Source organism: Ochotona curzoniae, unplaced genomic scaffold (assembly GCF_017591425.1).
Source record: "Ochotona curzoniae isolate NIBS_2020 unplaced genomic scaffold, NIBS_Ocur_1.0 contig_4064, whole genome shotgun sequence".
NCBI classification, from domain to species: domain Eukaryota; kingdom Metazoa; phylum Chordata; class Mammalia; order Lagomorpha; family Ochotonidae; genus Ochotona; species Ochotona curzoniae.
In genome coordinates, this window is record NW_024466107.1 from 1,955,578 (window position 1) to 1,982,450 (window position 26,873).

The 26,873-nt window shown below is 48.5% G+C and overlaps 1 protein-coding gene across 2 annotated transcripts in view; it reads right to left on the reverse strand.

The window, feature by feature from the left end:
* FARS2 (phenylalanyl-tRNA synthetase 2, mitochondrial) overlaps positions 1-26,873 on the reverse strand; it is a 323,779-nt gene that overhangs the window by 95,525 nt on the left and 201,381 nt on the right. For both annotated transcript variants that reach the window (XM_040984028.1, XM_040984027.1), the window contains one exon: positions 3,476-3,627. In XM_040984028.1, the coding sequence (XP_040839962.1) occupies positions 3,476-3,627 (152 nt within the window). The remainder of the gene's footprint in view (positions 1-3,475; positions 3,628-26,873) is intronic.

Below are 26,873 nucleotides of genomic sequence, written 5' to 3' on the forward strand. Positions count from 1 at the left end.
GTCTACCAAGTAGAACACTTAGGGCCCAGGGCTTGACAGTAACTCATAGCAGTGTTGTGAGGCGGCATAAATACCATGCCACGTGACAAGTGCTGACCTGGAAAATGGCATTATCATTTTGGGAGAATGACGCAGACGGGTCTCACAGAAGCCACAGGTCCACACCGACAGGCTCATTCCCGAATCGCTCCTCCGAGTTCCTACGTGAGGGCCTTGCTTTCAAGGCTGAGCCAGCTGACACACGGAGACAAAGCAGCTGTGGACGCAGTGGGGGCAGCCAGTCTGCTGGCTCTGGACATCTGATCTGGGAGACAGCCAGAAAGAAGTGACCTTGTGAATTGACTTCAGAAGTGGCCAAGATGAAGGGTGTGGCAGTGCCTCCATACCTCTTTTCCTTGACCTGTTTTACAATCCCCTACCGCCAAACTGCTCGGGTTTTACATTGCCTTTTACTGATCAACAATGTCGGGAAGGGACATCGCAGAGGGTGTGGGTTACACTCAACATCTCGCGGTAGTACAATCCCCAAGCTTGGTGATTCTTAAAGGAGAGGGTTCTTTTAGAACAAGATATCACAGGCTACTGAAGGATGGAGCAGCCCCGCCTAGTGTATGCAGAGAAAGCAAGAGGGGAGACAGGTGCATGGGGAAAGATCACAGGGCAAGAGGGGAAGTGAGACAGAAAACTGAGGAAGCTGATGTGGCTTGACACTGCTCTCTCAGTAGCAAATGGAGCTCAATGACAAGAGAACTCATTCTCAAGATTAGGCACTCACGGGTGTTCTCCACCCCTACTACGGCCTCATCCAGCTCCCGGAACTGCTCACCAAACAACTGGATGGGAACCTGAGTTCTGGTAGGGACAAACCACATTCAACCTGTAGCATCCTGCATCTGGGAATGGTACAGTGGGTCTCCCTGTGAGAAGAGGGTGCCCAGGGTGGTGTGCTGCGGAGACACTGGCAGAATTCCTAACTGCTAAAGAGAGTCACAGCGGGGAGAGGGGCTTCATCCACCTCACAGAGAGCCATGCTAGGCCGAGGGAATCACCAGGGACGAGCTCATGAGGCCCTCGTGTCCCTCCTTGTCCAGCTCCTGTCGGGCTCTAGGCCCGCTTCCTGCCCTGTGTACAGATACCGCTCCCAGGGCCCAGGCAGGGCAGCACTGGGACGATCCTAGGAATCTGTGGACAAATGGTGATGTGCTGGGGGACAAGGCCTGTATGAGATTAACTGCGGCTAAACCTGTCTGATCTTCTGTTCCCTTTCATCACCAGGACTTCCCAGTCAGACGCATTTGCCTGCCAGTCCTGCTGTCCTGAGGTCATTCTTTAAAAACAAGTTACGGAGCTTGTGGAAGTTCTTATTTTCATTTTTTTTTTTTTAGGACTCTATGCAATTTTCTAAGCAATGCATCGTGTAGCTTTATCTGATTTTCATAGTTATTTTATTTAAGGATAATTTTATTACTATCACAGAAGAAGGATTGAGGCTCACAGGGTCCTACACTCCACTCCTAGCAGGTTAAAAAGTGGGGACTCAGCCACGGCTTCCAATTTTAAACTGTGAGCTCTTTCCATTGACCGGTATAGCCTCTTCCTGTGTAACAAACTATTTCCAGTGATTGACTTAAAGCTCCTCCAAAGAATGAAGGATTATTTAGTCACCCATTAAGCAGCACAAAGCAAGAATCCCATTACACATGTGGGAGAGGCAGAAATGGGCTGCCATCTGAGTCTGCTTACACTGCTGTAATGGCGGCAGGGACCCAAGCACTTGAGCCGTCCCCTGCTGCCTCCTAGGGCAGGCTTCAGCAGGAAGCTGGAATCCACAAGCATTCCACAAGATGTGAGCTCAGCAACCAGCAGGCCATGTGCTGACATGATGGCATGTCTACTGGGTCCACTGTGATAAACACTCACAAAGAACATGGGTGGTGCGGAGCAAAGCGAGGGAGGGCAGAGGGACCAAGGAGACTCACGTGTACTGTGCCATCAGGTGCTGCTCCTGGCAGCACACAGTGCAGGAGCCATGCCCACACCAGTGCACCGCATGTACTCAGGGGCCAGCTGGCCACCCCGAGAAGGTGCCTGTCACTGTGACGACCTCCTTCAGAATTCCATAAATGCTAGCAAGCGCTTCCAGCCTGCCCATGTATGTCATGGTTTAAAGGCTCTGTGTCCTGGATCACAAATGGGAGCCTAGTGTTAGGAAGACCCGGGCAGGTCATGGCTGGTGACCTCATCTGCAGCATCCTCGCCCTGGCTCGCAGAGAGCAGGTTCTAGCAGGTGAGCAGGAGGGCATGGTGACATACAGGCCTAGAGACAGTGTGGGAGCACCGTGGCACCTGTCCTCCCACGCCTGACCCCTCACACAGCTGCGACATTTTCACCTCCCTCCTTTTTGGAGTTAAAGAAAATACTTTAAAAATATATATACAAAACAAGCAAGCAAACAAAAACCCCATGCTTTTGCTCCCGAATTACAATTCTAAAAAAAAGTCTGCATTAAATGCAAACAAAATCCATCCTAACTAAGAACATCTTGTTTTAGTGTTCTTCCACCATTCTTAACAACTGCTGCTCTCTGCCAACAAGGTACAGAGTTGTTCAGCTCATGCTTAAGTTTCCCCGTGTTTCTATTTACCCTTTTACATCCTGGGCTAAAAGACAAAAATAAACACCACACTATGGACACCACAAGTCCTCAAGTGGAGTGAACATAAGAGCTGACTGATGACATTCCCAAGTTCAGATGCTCCGTACACGCCCCGACATTCCCGACTTCAGATGCTCAGTACCTGCCTGGACATTCCCGACTTCAGATGCTCAGTACCTGCCTGGACATTCCCGACTTCAGTTGCTCAGTACACACCCCGACATTCCCGACTTCAGATGCTTGGTACACACCCCGACATTCCTGATTTCAGATGCTCAGTACACGCCCCGACATTCCCGACTTCAGATGCTCAGTACACGCCCCGACATTCCCGATTTCAGATGCTCAGTACACGCCCCGACATTCCCGACTTCAGAAGCTCCAAGGAGGCACAGCTAAGTCAGACTGGAAACCTATGACTTGGAGCACCAATTGAGGGCTTTGCTGTGTTGCAAGTATTTCATGAAATTCAGTGAAAGACTAGAAGACAGCATGGGTTTCACAAACTTCCTTCTTTGCCTTATACCTGGCATGCGCTAAGAAATCACTTTCAAAAACAATACAGAAGAAACTGCAAGATCTTGAAAACATTGTTCCAAACACTTTGCTTACCAAAGCAGGACAGGTTAAACATGCATTCTAGAATGCTCTCTGATAGGACAAATACACATGAGTTTTGGACATGCTACACATTTACTTCAAAGCCCAAATACATTCTGTCTCAGATGCGCTGGTTTCTGGTAAAATCTTACTGCGTGTTTCCATGTACTTTTTGTCACGTGGAGACAGCAAAGGGCACCAGGAAGCTTCTCACTTACTTGGGGTGTTCAAACTTGTCTATGAGTTCCACCTTTTCCACCAGGTCTCCACCAACTGTTCGGACCAAGTCATAGAAATCGTGCTCTTCGTAATTCCCAGCGGGCAACCAGAACGCAATGTCGTTCACCAAGGCAGGGTACTTGCTAAGAGGCTGGCGAGAAAAACAAAGACAAACAAGAGGAGGGAAGAGAGACAGACGGGTTAGTTGGACGAGAATAAGCGCTTTTCCCCCGAAAAGTTCACTCGGCGAATTAGGAAACGGTATTAAACATGAATCTGCAGTACCAAAATGAACTTCAAAAATAAATTCGTATTCAACACGAGCAAATCCCATCATGACTGTTGTGGATTCTTATCACACTCATGTGGACCTTTACCATATACTACATTTATATCTCAATTAAGATTCAATTTAATAGGAAGCAATGTGAACATATAATTCTTGTTTTTCCCGCTTGAATACTGAAGGAGAAAAGTTCAAATTTAATTAACAATGTGATCCATTAACTTTTGGATACTTCCAAGAAGCCATCTTAATAAAGAAATCAGTAAAGGCTTGTCACCATTGATAGTTCATCAGTAATTTATTTGTTAGCATTCTAATTAGTAAAATAAGGTGTGAGGGTTGATAATTCTGCCTTTAAGGAAATGATAAAACAAATGTGGCCATCCTCTTCAGGTTTTTCCAAGTTTTCCAGTTTATTAGCTCAAGAGCCCTCTACTAAATCTGACAATTTGAAATCAGGGATGTTTAGAAACCATGCATTTGCTTTCAGGGCTTATGCACACATATGTTGCATACACAAACATAACACAGACATGGAAACCCACCGTGACTTGCATGTATCTTTACCACCATCATAAAATAAATGTCTCATTATTTAACTACACAATCCTATGGCAGTGTCTGCTAAAGCTATACATATTTTTGGAAGGGGAAATTTAGAATTTGATTTATATACGCCAAGCCTGGCATTATTAAACCTTCTGGTGAATCACAGATCAGGCAGTAGCTCTGAAGAACTAAACAAATACACAGACAGAACTGATTGTTCAACTTGCAATAGTAAAACAGTTGTCAAATGAAGACATCAGGACGTGTGCTTCACTCAGCCTGGGTAGAACTACCAGCTGGGCTCTCTGGACAACACACCTTGGCTCCGGGCGAGCATACCATGTTTTCTCTCTTGGAGCGAAGTCTGGATGCTGTGATAACCATTAGCTAATGAAAGGACAGGACGTGGCGGAGTCTGCTGGTGGTGCTAGCTGCCTTTCCTTCTGGCAATGTCCCTTTATCCCGGAAGAAACATGGAACTTGAGGAAGATTAGTAAGACAGCAGGACTGCTGAGAGCCAGCAGGAACTGGGCACCCCAGCTGCTGAGCTGTGACTGCTGAGAGCTAGTGGGAACTGGGGCACCCAGCAGCTGAGCTGTGCTGCGAGGCCAGGTGGCACAGCAATAGAAGGTGGCCCAGCAGGCCTCTCCTTCTCGGTAGTCCATGGACAGCGGTCAGTACGACAGTAAGACAGTCAGCTATGAAACAGCCTTCAAGACAGTTCAAAATTACACTTACTGCCAATACATTTTTCTATTTTGTTTTAAAAGAATATTTGTTTATTTGAAAGGCAGAGTTATAGAAAGGAGCAAAAGAGAAGAGAAACCTTGTATCTGTGGTTGCTTTCCCAAGGTGCATCGGCAGGGAGCTTCATCAGAAGTGGAGCAGCAGGGAGGGGACCTGACATCTATATGAAACGCTGGTGTCACAGGTGGTGGCTTAACATGGCTTAGTCCTCAGTGTGTGGACGTGAGGAACAGCGCAAGCTGCAAAAGGGGGGGCCAGTTTACCTGCTTTTACTGGTTTATTCCAGAAGATTTTTCTAAAGGATAAAAAAAAAAAAAAACAGAGCCAGAAAGAGAGCCACAGGGTGAGGTCTGCAGGAGCTCCACTGCAGGGGCTTCTGTTCCTGCTCCCCCCGGAGGGAAGCACTCTTGTCCACCATCCCGTGAGTCCCCCACATTCCACCAGCCTGAAGCTGTGCTTGCAGGGGCTTCCCCAGAGGCAGGAGCGCTTGTCCACTATCCCGTGTGCAAACGCTGTCCTTGTGCGTTTGTCAGGAGACTCCACTGAACAAGCACAACTGAGGCACAGACAACCGGAGAAACGCAGACAGAAATGTCAGCTCTGATGCCACGGGACAAAGCAGGGCAGCAAGGCCTTCCTGTCGGGACTTTGCTTGGCCTTTCCAAGCAGCGTATTTTTTCCCCATTCAATACGTGGCATGAGTCTTCCCAAATGAGAGTGCTATGATCTCTTATCAGACAATTTCTCTGTGGCCAGCTCCAAGACAGAAAGGTGGAGGAAGATCAGAGCGTGTTTTTAGCTTCTGTGACCTGGCAGAGGCAAGAGGAAGAACAGCTCCTATGGTCAGCCCGAGCGGGGAAAAGGAGCCGTCAAAGGAGGGCAGGAGGTGAGAATGAGGGAGAGGGGAAGAGATTGCTTTCTGAAGTCTGTGTGAGGAGCAAAGCACCCCATAATAAAAGAAACGATTGCTTTTCACCCTTATTGTTGCTAAGCTGCCTCACAGACAAAGGCTAAGTAAACTGAGCCATATTATTCTAACCATTTTGGAAAAAGAAAGAAAGAACAGAGGTTATGGGGGTTAAGAGCCAGGAATTGTGCATGAAAACCAAATGGTAACTATACTATCCCAGGGGAGCAGCTGGCATGTGGCTGGCTGCTGTGCTGCGCTCTCCTGCCCACGGGGCAGTGCTTGTGTGGGCCTGGGGGTGTGGGCTTGTGAAGCCTTGGGGATGCTGGGTGGGAGTAGACATGGGCCTGGTACCCAGACAGGTAGAGCGAGTCTGGGGATTTCCCCAGAAGCATGGCTGGTGGACTAATCAGGGAAGGGGGAGATGCATGGGAGGGAGGCTCACAGGGGGAATAACTTCTGAGGGACTCGCAAGGGGCTGAGACCCACCCAGGGCAGAAGCAGCAGAACTTCCATGGGTCAGACAGATGAACCAGCCCACGTAGATCACAGCTTAGCCAGTTAGCATGGACCACAGCTGACCACCACTCACTGGCACGTACAAAAGCTAAGGCTGGGGGCTTGCCTGGCAGGGCTAGATCCCAGTACCTGCTAATGAGAATTGGACCATGACACTAACCAGCACATGAGAGAACTAGACCAGGGGCGGACTCTGTGGGGGATATGTGGGTTCATCTCTGTGGAACTGCAATTTCTAGTGGTTAGCTTAGGAGCTGGGGATGGTGATAGGCTGAGATAGGCATGGCCATGGAATACTTCAACACTCATGGATGCTGGGGTTGGGAACAGGCTGGGTAGGTTCAGGCTGCAGCACTCGTGCATGCACCAAAGAATTAGGTGTGGGGTGGGCCGGGTTGCAACCTCCATGAGCTCATACAAAGGTTGAGGCAGAGGGGGCATACTGTATCAGCTAATGGCCTAACCCCTGTTGGCACATGTGAGTTTTGGGACTAGGAGTGGGCTTGTTGGGGGAACTTGGGAAACTGCTCCGGTGGGCTGTAGTTCCCACTGGTGAGCATGTTATTGAGGCCAGGGTGTTGGTTGGGCCAGGCAAGGCAATTCCACCCATTGGCAAGTGTGTGGGATGGTTGTGGAGAGGGGTGGTCAGGCAGAGCCAAACCAACCTTAACTTTCTGGCATGTGCAGTAGCACGGCTGGAGTGCAGGTCATGCTGGGCTATGCTATCACAGCTATAAGTCTGCATGAAAGCCAGAGATGGGAACAGTCTGGGCAGGGCTACCAATGTGAGCTAGGACGGGGGAGGACCAGGACAGGCCAGGTTGCAGCATCTGATGGCAGAGGCCAAGACAGGTGAGGGGCTATGCTGAGCTGGGTCAGAGGCACCACCAGCATACGTAAGAACTGTGGCTGGGAACATGTCTGGTTGGGGAGCTAAGGGGACGCCCCAGTTGGGTTATGGCTTCTATTGTGAGCACGGGAACCAGAATGGGGATGGCATTCTGCTGGACGTGACCACAGTATCCCCTGGAATGGGTGTGGACTGGGGTGCGCCAGACTGGGCTTGACTCCAGCACCCGCTGGTGCTCATGAGAACCAGGGTGGATATAGGATGGGCTGAGCTGGGTCTTGGCACCCTTTGCACCACACAAGAGCTGTGTCTGGGGCGGGGACCAGGTGTGGCTAGGCTGTAGCACCCAACAGTAAAAACTGGAATGAGTGTAGGCCAGTTGGACAATGCCACTGTTTCTGCTAGGACAGGAGGTGGACTGAGTCAGCCTGGGCCAAGGACCCACTGGTGTATGGGAGATCTGCCACTGGAAGGAGGCCTGATAGAGGAGCTTGAGGAACTTTTTTGTCAGGATGCAGTTCCTGTAGGTGAGTGCATCAACTAAGGCTAGGAACAGCCCAGACATGCCAGGTTGCAGTACCTGCCAGCATTTGTGTGGGTCAGTTCTGAAGGTAGGTCATGCTGGGCCATATAAACAAATAAGCACCCCTGGTAGAAATGAGAACCAGGATGAGGTGCAGGATAGGCATTTCAGGCTGTAACACCAGCCAGTCCATGTTAGGGCCAGGATTGGGAGCTGCCGGGCCTGGGCTAGGTTGTAGTGCCTGCCAGCAAATGCCGAAGGGAGGCAAGTCATGTCAAACTGGGCCACAGCACCACTAGCACATGTAAGACCCGGGGGTGGCGGAGGGCTGTGAGCCTAGTAGGAAGGCTGTGTGTGTGGAGGGGGTGCTCTCCTGCTGGGCTACTGTTCCTACTGACGAGCACGAGTACTGGAAGACCAATACTGGTACATCAGGCCGGGCAGGGCTGCAACACCTGTTGGCTGGCATGTGAGATGGGTTAGGGGCAGAAACATGCTTGGTTAATCAATTGTATCCACTGGGGCAGGCATGAGCCACACTGTGGTAAATGCAGGCTGGTTTGGCTCTGCCATAGCATCAGCTGACAAACTCTGGGACTGGGGGCAAGTCATGTTAGGCAAGGCTGCAGATCCACGTGATGAGAGCAAGACCTGAAGCTGGGAGTGGGCCAGTTAGGGAAACATGGAGACTTCCCTGAGGGGCAGCAACTCCCACTGATGAGCATGAGAATCGGGCCTGCGGTGGCCCTTTCCAGACAGGCAGAGGCACTTGCTGGCACGAGTGTGGGCTGGATAGTGGGGTTGGCTGGCTTGAGCTAGCTTTCAACAATCACTGATGTATATGAGAGCTACATGGGATGCAAGGCTGGGCCAGTCTGCTGCACATACTGACCAGCATAGGAACCAGGGCTGGGAGCAGGCCTAGCAGACTATCGGAGGTTATCCTGACTAGGCTTCAGTTCCTGCTGTTGTATGTGAGAGCTGACTGTGTGGTGGCCAGGGTTGGGCTGGCCCTGGCATCCACTGGCTTATGTAAGAGATGGGGTTGGAGATAGAACTGACTCAGCAATTGCAACTAGCAGTGTGTGTGCAGGCTGACATGAGTGACAGAATGAGTCTAACTCCATGCTGACAATTACACAAGGGTCAGGTCTGGGATCACCACAGATGAGGTTTCTTTGGGGATCTCCCCAACTGAACAACTAAACTCAGAATTCCAACACGGGAGAATCACTGCATGTGTGGTCTGACCATGGAGGGCATGTGTCAGGACTGGGCCTCCTCAGTGGCTTAAACGGAGCAGTGGACGGCATGCCCAGATGCACAGGGAAGATATAGCAGTCCACTGAGACCTGCAGAAGACATCTGGTACCATAACAGAGGAAGGAAGGTGGAACAAACTGTTCAAATATCTGGGCAAATGAAGAGCCTGGGGTGGACTGTCAGCAGATGGACCTTGGAAGGATTTCCTCACCCTTGGATCAGCAAGATCAACAGCATTTCTGAATTATCAAAACCACTTGAGCGAACCCCTCCCAGCAGGCCTTACATCGGGGACCCTGAGATGGCATCGGGTGGCTGTTCCCCATCCCTGAGGACTGGGGCGGTGGGGAGGTGGGTGAGGCATCTCCTCTAAGTTCCCCCTTCCTCAGACAGAGGAGGAAGAAGGTAAGATTTGGAAGCAATGGTCTCATCCACACTCCCCTAATCCTCGATCCTTCCCACCCTGGTCAACTATGTAAACATCATGAAAATATTATTAAAATATGTATACACACTATCACAATAGTTAATTTCAAATTCTAAATGCCTTGACATCAGAAAACATAGTGTGTGAAAACAGTGTGTGATACTCACTTTTGGAATTTGGCTGTAATTTGTAACCTGGAATTTGGTCAATTTTGCAAACATCTTCAGGGTGTTTGAAAAATATACTATTTCTCATTTTGGTTTGGAGTTGTATGTATGTGATGGGATGGCAGTCCACTACACAATCCATGTTCTGTATCTTTTATTTGTATAAAATTCTCATTCTATTAGTTTCTATCACAAAGATAATATCCCCCACTACTATTGTGACTTTGTAAAATTTCCTAGCAATTCCATGGGTGTTGCATCATCTGTTTTGAAACTACAGGAATCAAGACGGTGGAATAGGGTAAGGACACGTTTAAACAGATGGAGAAATATTAGCCAATGTGGAGCAGAGAGGACACATTCCAGGAAACAGGAGAGGACAGGACAACAGCAGAGGGGTACCTGGAGACTGACAGACACAGGAAAGCAGCAGACACAACAGTGTGGTGTTGCAGTGACTGATACTCTAGCAGCATTCAACTAATGGCCATCTGAATTCTACCAGCAACCAGGTGGGAAGGGACTGGGATGTGAACCCAGACAAAGAACTGTCCGTCCTGCTGGTTTGTTTGATTTGCCAGGAGCAGAGACAGAGCAGCAGATTCCAGACAGTGTGAGAACAGGGTGGACTTCATAGCCCAGTCAGCCCCTAGAGCCAAATTGGGCACCATTTTGCGTAAGGAGGCAAAAGCAAGGGCAAGGACTGAGCATACGCTGAGCTGGGAGTGTACTCATTTCTGATTCAATGAACTGCATCAACATGGCATTCTACAGGTTCTACCCAAGACAGGTCTGGGTAGCCCTCAGACCTGATGGTCAGCAGATCAAGAATTCTAGTAGTGGCATGTTGATCGCCATTTTACACACTGTGGCAATAGCTTTAGGACTGCAGGGGACGACAGTGACCTGTGCATATGTTGAGCTCCGAGAACTCACTGAGTTCGTGGATTGCACTGCTCTCGCAGGAAAATAATACCGACTGTGGCATCATACCAGTCACAATAGGTCCTTGTGGCACACAGACCTAACGTCCAACAAGTTCCGACAAGATCAGTGCCACCAACAACCTAGCTATATAGGACACCTGGTGTCTCCCTAATCCTGAGACCTGCTCCAACCAGAAGTGGGAGAAAGATTGTACAGACAATGGTGCAGCCTCAGCACAGTATTGTAGGAGGTGGAGATTAGTGACCCAGGAATTGGGGCTATGGAGTTCTTTGTGGAAATCTAACATAAGAACCCAGATCTGGAACTCGCTGGAGGGAGTGGCACAAGTGGCTGCAAGCAAAGAGTTGTGTACCAACTGCAATAAGTAAAATCACACGGTAGACCTGTGGGTGACAGAGCTTAGAAACCTACCCCAAGGAGAAGACTCTGCTAACCAGAAGTACAATGACCAAGAGCAGAAGAGACAGAGGCACAATGAATAATACTGAAAACTCTCCTGCAAAGGAGGAAAACCCTATGCTAACCTCAGAGCTAACTGAGGAAGACATCGAGAAAATTGGGGGATGCAGAATTCTGAAAACTCATTTTAAAGCTTCTGATCAACGATGAGAAGCACATACAAGAGTTCAAAGAATTTAAGGAAGCAAAAAGCAAATCAAGGCTGATATATCAGAAATTAAGAATAAAAATACAGTGGAGAGTCTCCAAAATAGAATGAAGGAAGCAGAAGAAAGAATCTCAGAATTGGAAGATATTTCCTGTCATCAGGGGGAAGCAAACAAAAAGCTGGAAGTAGAGCTGGATTAGGCCAAAAAAAGTATTCAAGAATTGAAAGACACTACTATTAAGAGGCCAAATATAAGAGTTATGGGAGTCCCAGAAGGTACAGAAAGAGAAACGGGTTTTACAAATCTATTTAATGAAATAATGAAGGAAAATTTCCCTAACCTAGAGAAAGAATTGGGAAAGAAGATCCAGGAGGGGCACAGAACTCCCAATAGGCTTGACCAAAAGAGATCTTCACCACAACATATGATCATCAAGCTCTCTTCAATCGAACATAAGGAAAAGATCCTTAAATGTGCACGTGAAAAAAAATCAGTTGGCATATAAAGGAATGCCAATCAAGCTCACAGGAGACCTCTCACAGGAAACTTTATAAGCAAGAAGAAAATGGAGTGACATATTCCAGATCCTAAAAGTAAAAAATTGTTGGCCTAGGATAACATATCCAGCAAAGCTTTCTTTTGTCTTTGAAAATGAAATAAAATTCTTCCACAGTAAAGTTAAAGAATTTGTCAATTCCAAACCTGCCCTACAAATGATACTTCAAGATGTTCTCTTGACAGAGAAGAGGAATAGCACCAAGTAAAACCAAAGGCAAATGGGAAGAACATAAATGACAACAGAAGACTAAACCAATGAACAACCCATTCCTAAAATGACAGGACCAAAGTACCATCCATACATATTAACCCTGAATGTAGGATTAAGCTCAATCCAATACCATAGATTAGTAGACTGGATTTACAAAAAAAAAAAAAAAAAAAAAAAAAACAAAACTCATCTATTTGTTGTCTAGAAGAGACACACTTCACCAACAAAAATCAGCAGAAACTATATCACATGGGATTTGATGTTTTCGGTCAGTTTCATCTCTTCAAAACACTCTTCTGACTAAATCATTCAATGACTCATAGATTATAGAGTAGCATCATTTTCATCAAGAAGGTTCTTGATTTTCATTTCTTCAGCTACACGTTAGTCATTTAATAGCATGTTATTTAACTTCTTGGTGTTATTAATTTCATTTTTCTTCCTGATGTTGATTTTGTTTTGTGGCTCTTCATTTAAGGGGATGTATAGTAGCTGTGTAATAGAGACTGTCATTTCTAGTAACATGTTATTTAACTTTATGGCATTGTAAATTTCTATTTTTCTTTCTATTTGATTTTGTATTATGACTTTTCATTTGAGGGGATGTACAGTAGCTGTGAAATGGAGACTAACATCCAGATGTGAGGATACAATGTAGTATGCATCTCTACTTCCAGACAAAGATGGACTTACAATGAAACTGTTTACTATATCTTGACAATAGGATGCTGGTCTCTCTGCCATTGTCCATGCCCGCAATGATGGACATATGACTGTGTATGAAGAACTATATTTTAGTAATGATATAGAGAAACTAGGCAGGGGTTGGAGAGTGGGAATTGGGGCTGGTATAAGGGAAATACCAGAAACCTACGGAAATGTATCAAAAAATGATAATAATAATAACAAAATATATATAAAAGAAGAAACTACATCACTAGCTACATAAAAGCTTATTTTACCTTTATCCCTTCTTGGTGAACCTTTCCTGTTAGCACCATTTATGGCCATATTAATCTCCACTCAGGGTTTTCTCCTAAAATGAAAACCTCTTATACCAGGTTCCTTTTAGTATTTTCTTCGTAAAAGGTTTTCTTTAATCTCCTTCACTTAAAATTTTCTATTTGTTGTTTGTATAAAACCAGCAGTATTTCATTTAAAATTTAATGACCTCACTTTTTCTTGAAGTTGTTTGTTAGCCTCTCATAACGCAATAAGCCTTAAGTTTATTCAATCACATTTTATTTTATTTTACTTTTTTTCTTGACCCGTTCCTCAGGTTCAGGGATTTCCCCTTTCACCCCTTCGTTCCTCCTCCTTCCCACTCTTGTGCTACCTTAAATGACAGGTTGCTTTATCATTTGCAGATTTTAATTCCTTTGGATATACAGTCCCAGGAGTGGGATAGGTGAGTCATAAGGCAGATCCGTTTTCAGTTGTCTTAGAGTTCTCCATGCTGACCTCCATCCCCACAACACTGAAGGAGGTTGCTTCTTCCCCTGCAAGCACGCCAGCAGGTGCTGGTAGTGGTCGTGAGTGCAGGACAATGTCACCGGAGTGAGGCAGAACCTTGATGCGGTTTTTATTTCTGTTTCCCTAACAGCTACGGAGCCCGGGCATTTTTCATGTCTACTAGCAATTTGATTTTTTTAAATTAACTATTGTATTTTTAAACTTTCTGCTAGAGAAAACTGCATGTCATGTGTCGATTCACATGTTTAAATGAATTTTTAAAAATTCCAATAAAGGAAAATAAGTATCCTAAGGGATAAGATTAGCTAGTCTCAGCAGGCACTGTGGTATAAGCAGTTATAAATTACACTTCTAGTCTTCCACTGTATATATACATATATGTCAGCATCTAGCAAATTGCTCTATTCAGCTCTGAAATAAGACACAAAACTTCATTTTCCCCAATAGTCCCATTTCTAACTACTGTTGCCTAGAGTTTTATCTTTAAAACACGCACACACACACACACCCCAAATTATTTAAGTCAGCAGTTAATTTTAAGCTAAAACAATTTTTAATTCTCCGTATGTTTCTTGCATTGCTGTGAGACAGTTCTTGTGGAAACTCCCATAAGCCTTGTGGCTGCTTGGGCACCAGGCAGTCGTTGGGACAGTGTTCATGGCTGGAGTCTCTCCCTCGATGGCAGAGAGCCAGGCCAGGTTTACCAACGTTGCCTATACTGGGCTGGTAATGTGGCCTAGTGGGTAAGGGTGCCACCTGCAGTACCATATGGGCACTGGTTCAGGTCCTGGCTGTTCCATTTCCAGCCCAACTTCCTGCTGCAGGCCTGGGAAAGCACGGTGCAAGCCTCTGGGCCCCTGCACCCGCATGGGAGAGCTGAACAAAGCTCCTGCCTCGGGCCGCAGCCTGGCTCGGCCTGGCTCTCGTGGCCTTTCTGGAAGTAAACTATTGGACAGAAGATCTCTCTGTCTCTCTAACTCTGCCTTTCAGGTAAATAATCAAATCTTAAAAACAAACAACAACAAAACCCGCCCCTTTAACGTAAATGAACAAGGAAAACTGAAAGGCCCCCACCTACGAGGAGGTTCTTCCACTGTGCCACCAGCGCCGTGCGCACGTAGCATTCCCTGGTGCTGGTAACCCCTCTGTGTGAGGGGCCAGGGCAGTGGGCAGGAAAACCAGCGTGCGAGAAAGTTGTGCTGCCTCCGTGTGGGGAGCAGCAGAGCCAGGGCAGGACCACCTGCACTATGTGGTAACCGGCACTATCAGTTTGACCAGAACTAGGGTTAACCCATACATATGGTTAACTGTTACTCTGGATAACCTGCACTACCTGGTTACCTGGCACTATGGTTAACCCACACATCTGGTTAACCAGCACGATGGCTAACCTGCACTATCTGGTTAACCCACACTATCTGGTGGTGCACTGGCACTATCTGGTTAACTCACACTATCTGGTTAACCCACACTATGGTTAACCCACACATCTGGTTAACCCACACTATCTGAGGCACTGGCACTATCTGGTTAACTCACACTAGCTGGTTAACTAGCACTAAGGTTAACCTGCACTATCTGGTTAACCCACACTATCTGATTAATTGGCACTATGGTTAACCTGCACTATGTGGTTAATCTGCTCTATCTGGTTAATCAGCACTACCTGGTTAACCCACACTACCTGGTTAACCAGCAGGTGGGTTAAGTCTGAGATCAGACCGAGTGCTGCCGTCCTAAACTGCTCTTCTCTGAGTCATCTGGGACGACAGATATCCTTTCCTGGCTTTTGAGGGAGAGCTCCTGGGAGGCAAACTAGCAGCACGTCGGTGCCTTCACAGCCCTCACACTGAAACCCAAGGTTTGTGGTTGTTTCCCATCAGGACTTGGCAAGTCCTTTCCTGGCACCTGTTAGTGATGCAGACAGGCTGTCTCTCCAGGAGGAATGTGTCTTCTCATGCTGGCGGCGGGGAAGTGCTGCGCCTTCATCCCCGAGGCTCCGTGCTTCGACTCTGATGAGGCGGGCTATGCATTTATCTCTATTTACGCTGCTCAGTAGAGGGGGCTTTCCATCAGGGGGCTGGTACCTCATTGCAACTCTGAAAAATTCCGCCTCGGCGCCTCCATCATCCCTCTTGCTCCCTCCTGCAGGTGCAGCCATACGTACGGTGGAGCTTCGCAATCTGTCTTCCGCTCCTCCGAGCTGACTGTGTCTGGATTCTGCCCTGGTCGGGCGGACTCTTGGCTCACAGCAGCTCTAACTGCCCCGCCTCCTCCTGAGTGAATCTAGTCCCATTTCTTCTTTCTTCCCTTTTTTATTTCAGTGAATTTTTCATTCATTTCTGAGAGTTTGTGCTTCATATCTAATTATATACAATTTACACTTTATATATATATATGCTTAATTCCTGCCTGATTTGTTAGTTTTATTTTTCACTGCAGATAATTTTATATATATGTATATAAAATATATGTGAATATATATACACACACACATATTTATTATTGCTGTTGTTTGAGAGGCAGAGAGAAATAGAGTGCCAGATGTTGACCCAGACAGCTGGACAGACGGGGTCTGATGGCTGTCCAGGACCTGGTGAGGAAGTACAGGCTGGCCAAGGCGCCTGGGAGACAAGAGCAGGGTTCTAAATTACCAAGGCTTGCTCTTCCATCCCAACTGCTCCGTTCCACACTCACCTCTGTACCTGAAGAACGAATGTTCCCACATCTCTTTCCTGATGAAATCCTCTAGCTCCCTCCTCATCTTTCCCTTAGCAAACAGCAACTTCCCGTGCCTCCGGGTCTGTCCATGAGTGTTTTCCAGGAGCAAGCTTACATGGACGGCTGTTGACACAGCCCGGGGCGGCGGGCAGCTTCTGCAGCAGAGCGCCCTCCTCACTGAGAGCCGCTTGTCCCACCACCGGAACGAGCCAGGGACCAAGCAGCCTCCAGCAAGCGTATTTTCCTGTACTGCTCCATCGCTGGTTTTCTTCTCCTTGGGCTATTTCATTGGCTTTTTGCTTTTGTTTTGTGTTAAAACTTCTTAGGACAGGTGGTAGAAAAGGAGAGGGTCTCTATTTCCTGTAAAAGCTTTCACAGGGTCCTGTAATTGTCAGGGTGACATTCAGTCTACCTTCTTTCTTGGCCAAGTTCAGACCCAACCTTATCTTGTAGTTGCAGCAGGTTCTGTGTCCACCCCAGGTTTTGACTCACAGTACTTTACCCTGATACACTCAGAAGTTCCTGCTCACAGGTGCTGGAGCCAGAGGCCAAGCCGTCCTGTCACAGCGCAGCCTGTGAGGTGGCCCCCGCACCGCTCCCACCGTGCCCAGGAGGAAGTGCAAAGCTTCAGAGGACTGAACTAAGCGCAGCCAGCTTGTGCGCGGCAGAGCCAAGACCAGGGGCAGGTGGCCAAGGATTGCGGTGCTTTAAGGCTTCATCTAGAACAGGGGTTTGAGTTCTCACACTGCCGGAGGCCACAGTGCTTGGGACACTGTTCAAGTACCCGAGGGCACCTTCCTGGCCTCTGGGCAGTGGCTTTCTGGCAATCTCGTCCCATAGTAGGGGAGGCAGAGGAGAGAGAAGGCAGGCTTTGGGGGGGGTCTGCTCTCATGCTGAAGGGTTCTGCCCTTGTGCCTGACAGGTCTCCAAGGCCTCACCACGTGACACTGTCACACTGAAGATGAGGTGTTTGAACACGGAAGCTTGTAGGACAGGGTCCTACAAGCACTGGGTCCATGGCAAGCTCACAGGATGTGGCTTGGTTTCTACCCCTGGATTTGCAAGCCTGCTCAACCCAATTAACAACTGTGTGAGTAAGACTCAATCTAACATTTATCCCAGTGGTGCTTTCTGTGGCATTTCCTTTTCAAATGATTCATTTAGCTTTTAATTACCTTGATATATAAGCACTTCCAGCCTGTTTATAGTTCATGTGGTTGCGCTCCCAGCTAAATTAACTTAAAAAATAAAAATAGTACGTGCTACGCCACTGACTGTGCTGTAGCCACGCGCAGCCACTGGGCTCTGCGCTCAGGTGCTCAAGCCAAGCGCCCGGCAGGTGGGGCCTGGTGGCTCAGGGTGGCTGCATGGTGGGGCCTGGTGGCTCAGGGTGGCTGCGTGGTGGGGCCTGGTGGCTCAGGGTGGCTGCGTGGTCGGCTGGGCCTGGCGGCTCAGGGTGGCTGCGTGGCGGGCAGGGCCTGGCGGCTCAGGGTGGCTGCATGGTGGGGCCTGGCGGCTCAGGGTGGCTGCGTGGTGGGGCCTGGCGGCTCAGGGTGGCTGCATGGTGGGGCCTGGTGGCTCAGGGTGGCTGCGTGGTGGGGCCTGGCGGCTCAGGGTGGCTGCATGGTGGGGCCTGGCGGCTCAGGGTGGCTGCGTGGTTGGCTGGGCCTGGCGGCTCAGGGTGGCTGCATGGTGGGGCCTGGCGCTCAGGGTGGCTGCGTGGTAGGCCAGGCTGCATACCACCCTGATGCTTGCAGATTCCTCCCTGCGCTCCAGCATTGTGGGTTCATCCTCCTTCACTCCATGCAGTGCCAACAGCGGGTGGCGATTTTAAGGGGCAGGCACAGTTCCTGCTCTGGTAGCCTGGGTTCTGCCACTTGGACGCAGCACAGCCTGAACAGTCTTCTGAATGCCAACAGGATGTCTTTTGTCATGGTTCCTTTCACAGAATTTCAGTTCTTCTTTTAGGGATTCAAGGAAGACAAAGTATTTCTGTGATGAAATCACGCGTGGAATAATCATTTGGAACCTCATACTCAGTTCACTGTCAGTGTTTTCAGATCGTGGTCCTCCAGCTACCTGATGAACTCGAAGCAGAAACCGCACCAATGCTTCTTGAAGGCTCACACATTCACTCGAGAGCTCCAGCACACTTTATGTAAAGCCAATCACAGGCTACCACGACTGAAAATACAAAGATCCAGTGTCCCTCGGCTTACGCGGGGCAGAATGGAGGGTCAGGCTTTGCATCCCACCTCACACAGCATGGACCTCCGGAGTCCACAGCCAAGTTTCAAGGCCAGCATGGAAGGGTTTTCAACTTAGGAAGTAGAAGATACAAGTCTGACAAAGCTTTGTGAGCGCATCGCATACGTCCTTGGTCGCAGAGGGAAGAACAGAGCCCATGGAGGTCTGAAGCCTAGCATGGCGTTGCCACTTTACAGCAGCTGGTCAACCATGTGACCCAGGAGAAAGGGCTAAAGATAAACCAATCTCTCCTGCAGTACTGAAAACCTGAAATGAACCGTATGGACAGATGGACATCTATGTGAACATACTAAAACATCACTATGCTATAATCTTCACATGGCTGAACTGTACACAGTGTTTGGTTATATTGCAATAAAACTCCCTATTAGGCAAATTCAAATAAAAACCACATCGAGGTTCCACCTAACTCCAATGACAATGGCCTACATTCAGAACTCTACTCTGCCAACACCTACTGGCATGGATGTGGGGAGAAAAGTTCCCTTCTTCACTGCTGGTGGCAGGGTAAGCTGGTACAACCACTACGGAAGTCAGCATGGAGAGTGCTACGACAGCTGGAAATTGTTCTGCCATATGACCTAGCCGTCCCACTGCTGGGAATGTATCCAAAGGTGTTAAACTCAACAGATGAGAAAGCGACATGTAATGCTATATTTACAGTAGCATACAACCCACAAGGCAAGGCAAGGAAACAATCCAGATGTCCATCAAAAGAGGAAGGGATAAAGAAACTATAGTACATTTACTTCATACAATATTAAAAGAATGACATTTTATCATTTGTAACAAATGGTCCCAACTAGGCAGCATTATGCTCAGTGAACTAAGCCAATCCCCAAAGGACAAATATCACATGTTCTCTCTGATACAAGGCAACCTTCATGAGAAATCCAAGATCAACAGATATATAGGTAAACATGTATGATGAAGGCAAGTATACCGAGAAGTGAAGATGCATTGTAGTACGCATCTCTACTTCTGAATAAAAGGAGGCCTCCCAGACCCTGACAATAGGATGCTGGGCTTGATACCGCACTCTACACTTACAATGTCAGCACACACTGACACAGAATGATGGGCTGTGACTGCTGTTGAAGGACGGCACTACTGCCATAAAACGGGGGAAAACTGGGGAGGGGGAGGAGGGCACAGCAGGTGGAGGGAGGAATCCCTACACTTACACCTGCAAAACTGCATCATGGAAAATAGTGACAAAGATGATAAAGATGATATATATATATATATGAAGAAACAGGTCCCTATAAGCAGAATTCTATTTTTCTTTTAACAAATTATTTTTTAAATATTTATTTGAAAGTAAGAGAGAGAGAGATAGACAGATCTTGCTTCCACTGGTTCACTTCCAACTGGCTTCATTGGCCGGAGCTGGACAGGTTAGGAACCAGGAGCCCAGAATTTCGTCTGCATCTCCCAGTAGGACGGAGTAGCTCAAGTAGGGCCGTCTACTGTAGGGAGATGGGTTGGAACTGGAGCATCCAGGACATTCCACATTCCACTCTATCTCGTGTTTAGAACTTTCATCTGCCCAAGTTTTGCTCTCCCATTGTCTTTCTGGTCTCCTTCTTTATGGTCTTATATTGTCATCACATTTTAAGTGAATACACATGTAGTTTTTGAACATACTTGTTTCCTATTAATCATGTTTGACTAGGAGACAGACATGTTCTTTCCTCTGTCTCATTTAGAGTGAGTGGAAGCCTAGGAGAAACTGGCCTTGAGAACTCCTTGCTCTGAATCCAACCTCCAACGGTACATACTTGGGACACGTGCTCGGGGGCTGGTCCATGTTCTCTCATCTCTATGCACCTCCCTTTCTGACAGACAACACACAGGGCAGGGCAGGGCAGGGCAGGGCTGGGCAGGGCAGGGCAGGGCAACCCCACATCATCTGCAGGCACCTAGGCTTGGTCTATTGGAGATTCCATTACGCAGAGGAAAAGCAAGCAAACAAAGTGACCCCGAGCAATGTGTGGCGTAGAATTAAGATGGGCAATTCTGAAGGGGAAGAAGGCATTTCAGAGTGGTGTCCCTGGGAGCTGCCCCTCCCCTCCCTCACACTGCCCTTCTCCTGAGGCCTCTGCCTTGCGGTCCCTTTGGTACTGCTTGTGTCACCCGGCTTGCTTGACTCCAGAGTGGCGCAGAACGCACGCTAACTCAGCTGCTTCTCGGTAGGAACGTCTGTGCCCTGCCACCACCAACACAGAGCTGGCTCAATTGCAGTTTGTGGACAGCTTCTACATCTCATTTGGTGACAGAAATACCCAGGGAATGTGGGTTACACTTTGTCAATTGATTCTGAAAGCATGTATTGATTTGATATTTCTGGAAATCAATTTAGTATCAACTCTCAATGACAGTGTAGCAATGCAACAAGAACAAAGAACCTGAATGAATAGCTACATAGAACCTACCTTTTTTAAGGCAGTGGGCCAGACATGGGGTGGGACACAGTGACCGTGCCATTCCCCTCCGGCTGGGGTGCCCCACGGGTATTCATTGCCTCTCTGTGCCACATCCCTATGCTGCGTGTTTTCAGCATAGCAAGTCATAAGAGAAACAAAGGGATCAACTCTCAGTCATTATGCGAGAAATTCGATAATTGGGGGATAAGGTCTATGCTTTATGACCGGCATTTTTCAATTAGTTTTTCCATATTTAAAATAAAAATTCCTGCTGATGGGCCTAGAGTGATAACCTATTGATGGAATCCTACCTTGTTTGCACCAGCATCCCACATGGGTACCAGTTTGTGTCCCAGCTGCTCCGTTTCCCAACCAGCTCCCTACTTGTGGCCTGGAAAAGCAGTTGAAAATGGCCCAAAGCCCTGGGACCCTGCATCCACGTGGGAAACCCAGAAGAAGCTTCTGGCTCCTGATCTGTTTGGCTCCGGCTGTTGCAGCCACGTGGGGAATGAAGCAGTGGACGGAAGATCTTCCTCTCTGTGTCTTTCTCTCTGTGTATCTGCCTTTCCAATAAAAAATAAATAAATAAATAACTCTTTAAAAAAAAATTCCTGGTTCAGCCTCAGGGCTCGGGTGAAAGCAGCCCTCAGCAGAATGGCAGCTGTGGGGGGTACATGACCCAGGTTGAACCCACTGTTTGGGACTAAGGCCATGGCTATTGCTGTCACGCGGTGAGTGAGTCCTAGGCTTTGGGTAGCCATTGCGCCCACTGGGTGTCAGGGTCTGCCTGCTAGTTGTGAGGCGGCAAGCTCTAGGGTTTTTAGATTATGCAGTTGCTGCTTAGGGACGTCCATGGATAAGGCCAACGTGAGTATAGGTGAAGGATGGATGAATCCTGGGTGACTCCCAGCGACGATGTCACAGAAGTTGCTGGCAAGTGTGGGGACTGACAGCTGGTGGTTTGGAGGGGAGAGTCCATAAGATCTGTTTGGGTCAGATTGATTCACCAGCCCACATGGGAGTCCTGAGATGGGCTGTTAATACAGAGCATCACTGCCTGCCACATGTCAGTCCACACGAAAGCTATGGCTGAGGGCCTGTGTGGCAGTGCTAGGTACCAGTACCTGACTGAATGGAGGAACAGGGGAGAGATCACATTAACCGGTGTCATGACATTAACCAACATATGAAAGAACTAGGTCCGTGGGGTAGATTCAAACCCTGTGCAAGCACTAGTCCCACTGGTTAGCTCAAGAGTTGGGGTGGCGATGTGCTGAGCTAGGTGTGACCACAGAACCTGCCATCACTTTTCAGGTGAAACGACTGACTAGAGTCTGGGCAGGTCAAGGCAGCAGCACCAGAATGTGCATCCTAAAAAACGGTGTGGGTTGGCCGGGCTGCAACATTTACCAGCTCATACAAGGTCAAGATGGAGGGTCAGACTATGCCCGGCACTAGCCTAACACCCACTGGCATGTATGAGAACTGGGTCTGGGAGTGGGTCAAGTGGGGGAACTTGGGAAACTCCCCTAGTGGGTCAGAACTCTAACCGATGATCACATGGTCCAGGCCTGGAGGTCAGGCAAGCTGGGCAAAGTAGCTCCAATGGCTGGCCAATGTGTGGGTTGGATATGGAAGGGGATGGACTAGGCAGGGCTGAGCAAACCTTAGCTCACCAGCAAGAAGAAAAATCGGGCTGGAGCCTAGCTAAGCTGTTACATCTACTATTCTGTATGAGCCAGGGACAGTAGGCCACAGCATCTAAGGCAAAGGCCGAGACAGGTGAGGGGCCGTGCCTAGCTGGGTCGGAGCAACCGCTGGCATGTGCGTGATCTATGGCTGGGAACGGGCCTGGTTCAGGAGCTACAAGAACACCCTGGCTAGGTTGTAGTTCCCACGGGTGAGTGTAGGGGTCGGAGTGGGAGCTGTGTTCTGGTCTAAATATGGCTGAAATATCCTTTAGCACAAGTGTGGACTGGGGCTAGGTGCACTAAGCCGGGCTGGACTCCAGCACCGACTTGTGCTATGGAGGACCAGGGTGGATAGAGAATTGTCTACACTGAAAACAAATGCTTGCATCATTTCTGTCTCCTGCCTGAACTTGCACCAGCTAGAAAAGAGGGCACCCAAGAAGGGTTCGTGGGCTCTGTTTTCTGTAATCATGCAACATTCAGCTAAACACAGAGGGAGGGTGAAAAGGGCGTGGCACTGTTCCAGGGCCCACAAAGTTGCTGCAGGCACAAACGCTCTGCCTATTCACAGAATTGTCACAGATAGCACCTCCCTCTGCTTCTACAAGCCTGTACCCAAGAACACTCAGCTACCACATCCTTGCAAGAAGAAGGAGCCAGCCCTCTGGGACTTCCAGTCCTTTCTCCAATAAACTGGGTGCTGTGAGAAGAGAGACCAGCAAGTGCATCCGAAGCGATGGGGGCTTCCAGGCTGATGGGAGATGGCTGGAGGGGTCACACAGCAAACACGCCCTTTCCCACATCGTTGGGCAGGTCCAGCTGCCCTGCAGGACCCTGAGAAATTTAGCCTGAGCCTGCTACAATAAAATACAACATTTCCCTGGAGGTAATGTTTTCAGTAACTGCCTCCCGAAATAACCTCAAGATTCCGAGTGAGGAGTGGTTCTTGATGGTTTCACTGTCATTCTCACTTGACAGGACTGTGTAGACAGCCTTTGTTTCCGTGCAAAGTGCAAAAGAACCTAAACTTGACAAACCAGATAGGAAGCAATTTCCTATTTGCAGTCTCCCAAGGCTCTGAATTTCTATCTCTTTTCTTTCTTTTTTCTTTTTGCATGTCTGTATTTATTCATTTATTTAAGAGAGGAACATGGAAAACATGGGGATGATACGAAGAATGTGGCTGCCCATTGCAGATGGAGGGTTGATGGCGCAATATTGTCCCTAGCTTTCCCCTGCTACATCTGTTTTCTCACTTGTTACTGCCTGGCACCTGCCAGACTGATGCACCCATGCTGGGACGGGTGCTGGGCTGGGGGCTGGGGAGAGGAAGTGGGAGGAGTTCCCCTACTCCCACATGGAGGTGCTATGTGGTCGGCCTGCCCAGACTGAGACTCATGGACCTGTCACTCTCCCACTGCCAGGCGGGTTCTGCCTGCTCCGTCCACACCATCTGGCTTGTTTGGAGTGCTGCTGCTGAGCCAGAACCATGTCAGAGCTGAGGAAGGCTTTGGCCAGCTCACCCTCTCTTGGATTGTGACAAGGGGATAAGGAAGAAAGCAGAGGTGGGAGGAGGAGGGACAGGGCCAGAAGGAAGGGTTGAAAGCTGAGGCACCAGGTGGGGGAGTGCCCAGATGGCTTGGGGAGGCTGGGATGTGAGCAGGTCTCGCAGGCACCGTGTGTATGAGTGGGATAAAGGGCCTGGCCCTCTGGTTAGACCCGTGGAATTGCCACACCCTTCTGGGCTTCTCCCTAGGAGGCCTGCTTTGGCCAGCCAGGACCGCCAACTATGAAAGGTTTCCTGGATGAGTGAGCAGAAGGAAGACAGCATCTGATCTGTTCACCACAGAGACAAGCGTCTGCCCTCCTTCCTCGTCCTTAGCACCCACTCATGGTGGCTGAGATACGGCACACTTTCGGGTGATGGCCAAATGTTCTCCAGGACAAGCATGAAACAAGTCACTAGAGAAGCCCGATAAACGGAGTCTCCCTGGAGGCCTACTGATGTCAAGCGCTGGCAGCCAGCTTGATACATTTACAATGTCAGGTCCCACCACTCTCTTAATCCCATCTAGAACATTACAAATGGTAGAAATTAAATTTCTTAAAGATTTTACCCCATCAAGGCTTGAAAAGCTTGATAAGGGATTAAAAAGACAACAAAACAAAAGCAAAGTTGGAGCTGGCGTGACAGGCTAATCCTCTGCCTGCGACACCGGCATCGCGTGTGAGTGTCACTCAGCTTCTGATGCAGTCAGTGCTAAAAGCCTGGAGCAGCAGCAGAGGAGGGCCCTGCCCTGCCCTGAGACGGGAGACCCAGGAGAAGCTCCTGACTCCTAGCTGCGGACGAGCCCAGCTTGGGCAGCAGCTGCGGACGAGCCCAGCTTGGGCAGCAGCTGCCAGCTTGAAAGTAAACCAGCAGAGGGAGGATAGCTGTCTGTCTCTTCCTCTCTGTAATTCTGCCTTTGAAGTAAAATAAATAAATCCTTCTTTTTTTTCAAGAAAAAAAAAAACTCAACAAAGTATTGTCTACAAACATGTTAGCATCCATCATGGTTTGCTTCTTTTTCATTCGGCAAGTATTTTTTGAAAACTATACACAGATAAATGTTGGGTGTCTACATTTCATCGTATATGACATTGCTTTCCCAAATTTGGGGTTTTCTTGTCCAGAGTTCAGGGTATGAAGGCCAAGGGGTTCCCGCCTCTGGTGATACAGTGTCAGTGGACACAGTGTGGGCAAACCATGACGTGGAAGGGTGAGTCTGTGCTTCCTCTCTGGAAGCCATGCACTTTGTGACCGAGACAAACAACCTAATGACGCCACAATGAATCCTCATAGCTGATCTGGATGACTGGGGAGGAATTTCTCCTGGTTAATCCAATTCCCCAGGAACTTCAATTTAAGTTGAAAAACTGTCAAGCAACGAGTTAGATTACAGGGCATGTAGAATGAAAAAAACACCAGAAAACCTTTCCACAGGAGCTTAAAATTTAAAGAAAAGGATCACCTGTAAGTGCTTATGCTATAAGATGGGATGAGCTGTATGGAAAGCAAAACCACTTATTTTTTTATTTCCTTTAGAAAAAAAATCCAAGGGCCCACCAAATCAATATAGTTGACAAAGCCATACTCTCACCAACATAAATAAAATCTAACGTGCCATGCTGTGCACGGGCAGGGCTCAGAAGTAAAAGATGACTCTGGGCTGTGTGTCAGACGATTACTTGCTGGGACATTGTTCGCAGGAAGAGGGCTCTGAATTCAAACTCACCTGTTCAGCCTGTCCCTCCTCAACCAATCGCACATCCCCTGAGCAAGTGCCACCCGGTGCGGTGCTTCCCTGACCGGGACAAGAGGCTTTCAACTGGCCTTGCTGAATGCCTGGGTTCCTAACCAAATGCAGGTCTCAGCAGAGCACCTGGCGTCAGGCTCAGTGAAGCTCCACAGATGTACACAGAGCCCTGGGACTACCGCTCCCGCCACGTACTGTTTCCCTCCCTGTAAGAGGCTGCTGACCGTCTTCCTTCACTCAGACCTGAGCCTCTGAACTCAGTTTATCAACACTGCCAGCTTTAAGTCACCACCAACACTAACCATGCACTCTTGGTGTGCAAGCAGCAAACTGGGGCCTGACGCTCCGACACAGCCTCTCCAAAAGACACACCCCCACTAACACTAACTGTGCACTCTGGGTGTGCAAGCAGCGAGCCGGGGCCTGACGTTCCGACATGGCCTCTCCGAAAGACACCCGCAAAAGCTGAGTCCTACTGCTTGCTCAGTTTGCCAGTGGAGTAGCTGGGACTTTTATAAGTGAAGTGACTTGCAGAGAGCCACATGGCTCCTCAGGCTGGCACTGGGATTGTGAAGCCTGGCTGTCCAGCATCAAAGCTTGCACTGGTAACCACCAAGAGCTCCCAGCTCACTTCTGTGCATGTTTTAAAATGTGCTTTGTATCTATACACAAGTCATTTGATGCATGGTTATCCGTAAAATGGAAGTGACCTACTACAAGTCCGTGTATACAGCATCTCATTTTGACCAAGCACCTGGCTGACTTGCGTATGTCTGATCTCAGCTTCCAGAATGTTCAAGGAGACCACCAGTCCAGCCCCCATGCCCCACCCAGGTGCAGCACCCTGGAGCCTGCCCAGCCCAGCAGGACTCGCTACAGGATCACCGCTTCAGTCCAGCACATTGTTCCACCTGCCAAGGGAGCAGGCTCTGTAAACACAGATGCCACCTAGCAAGGTT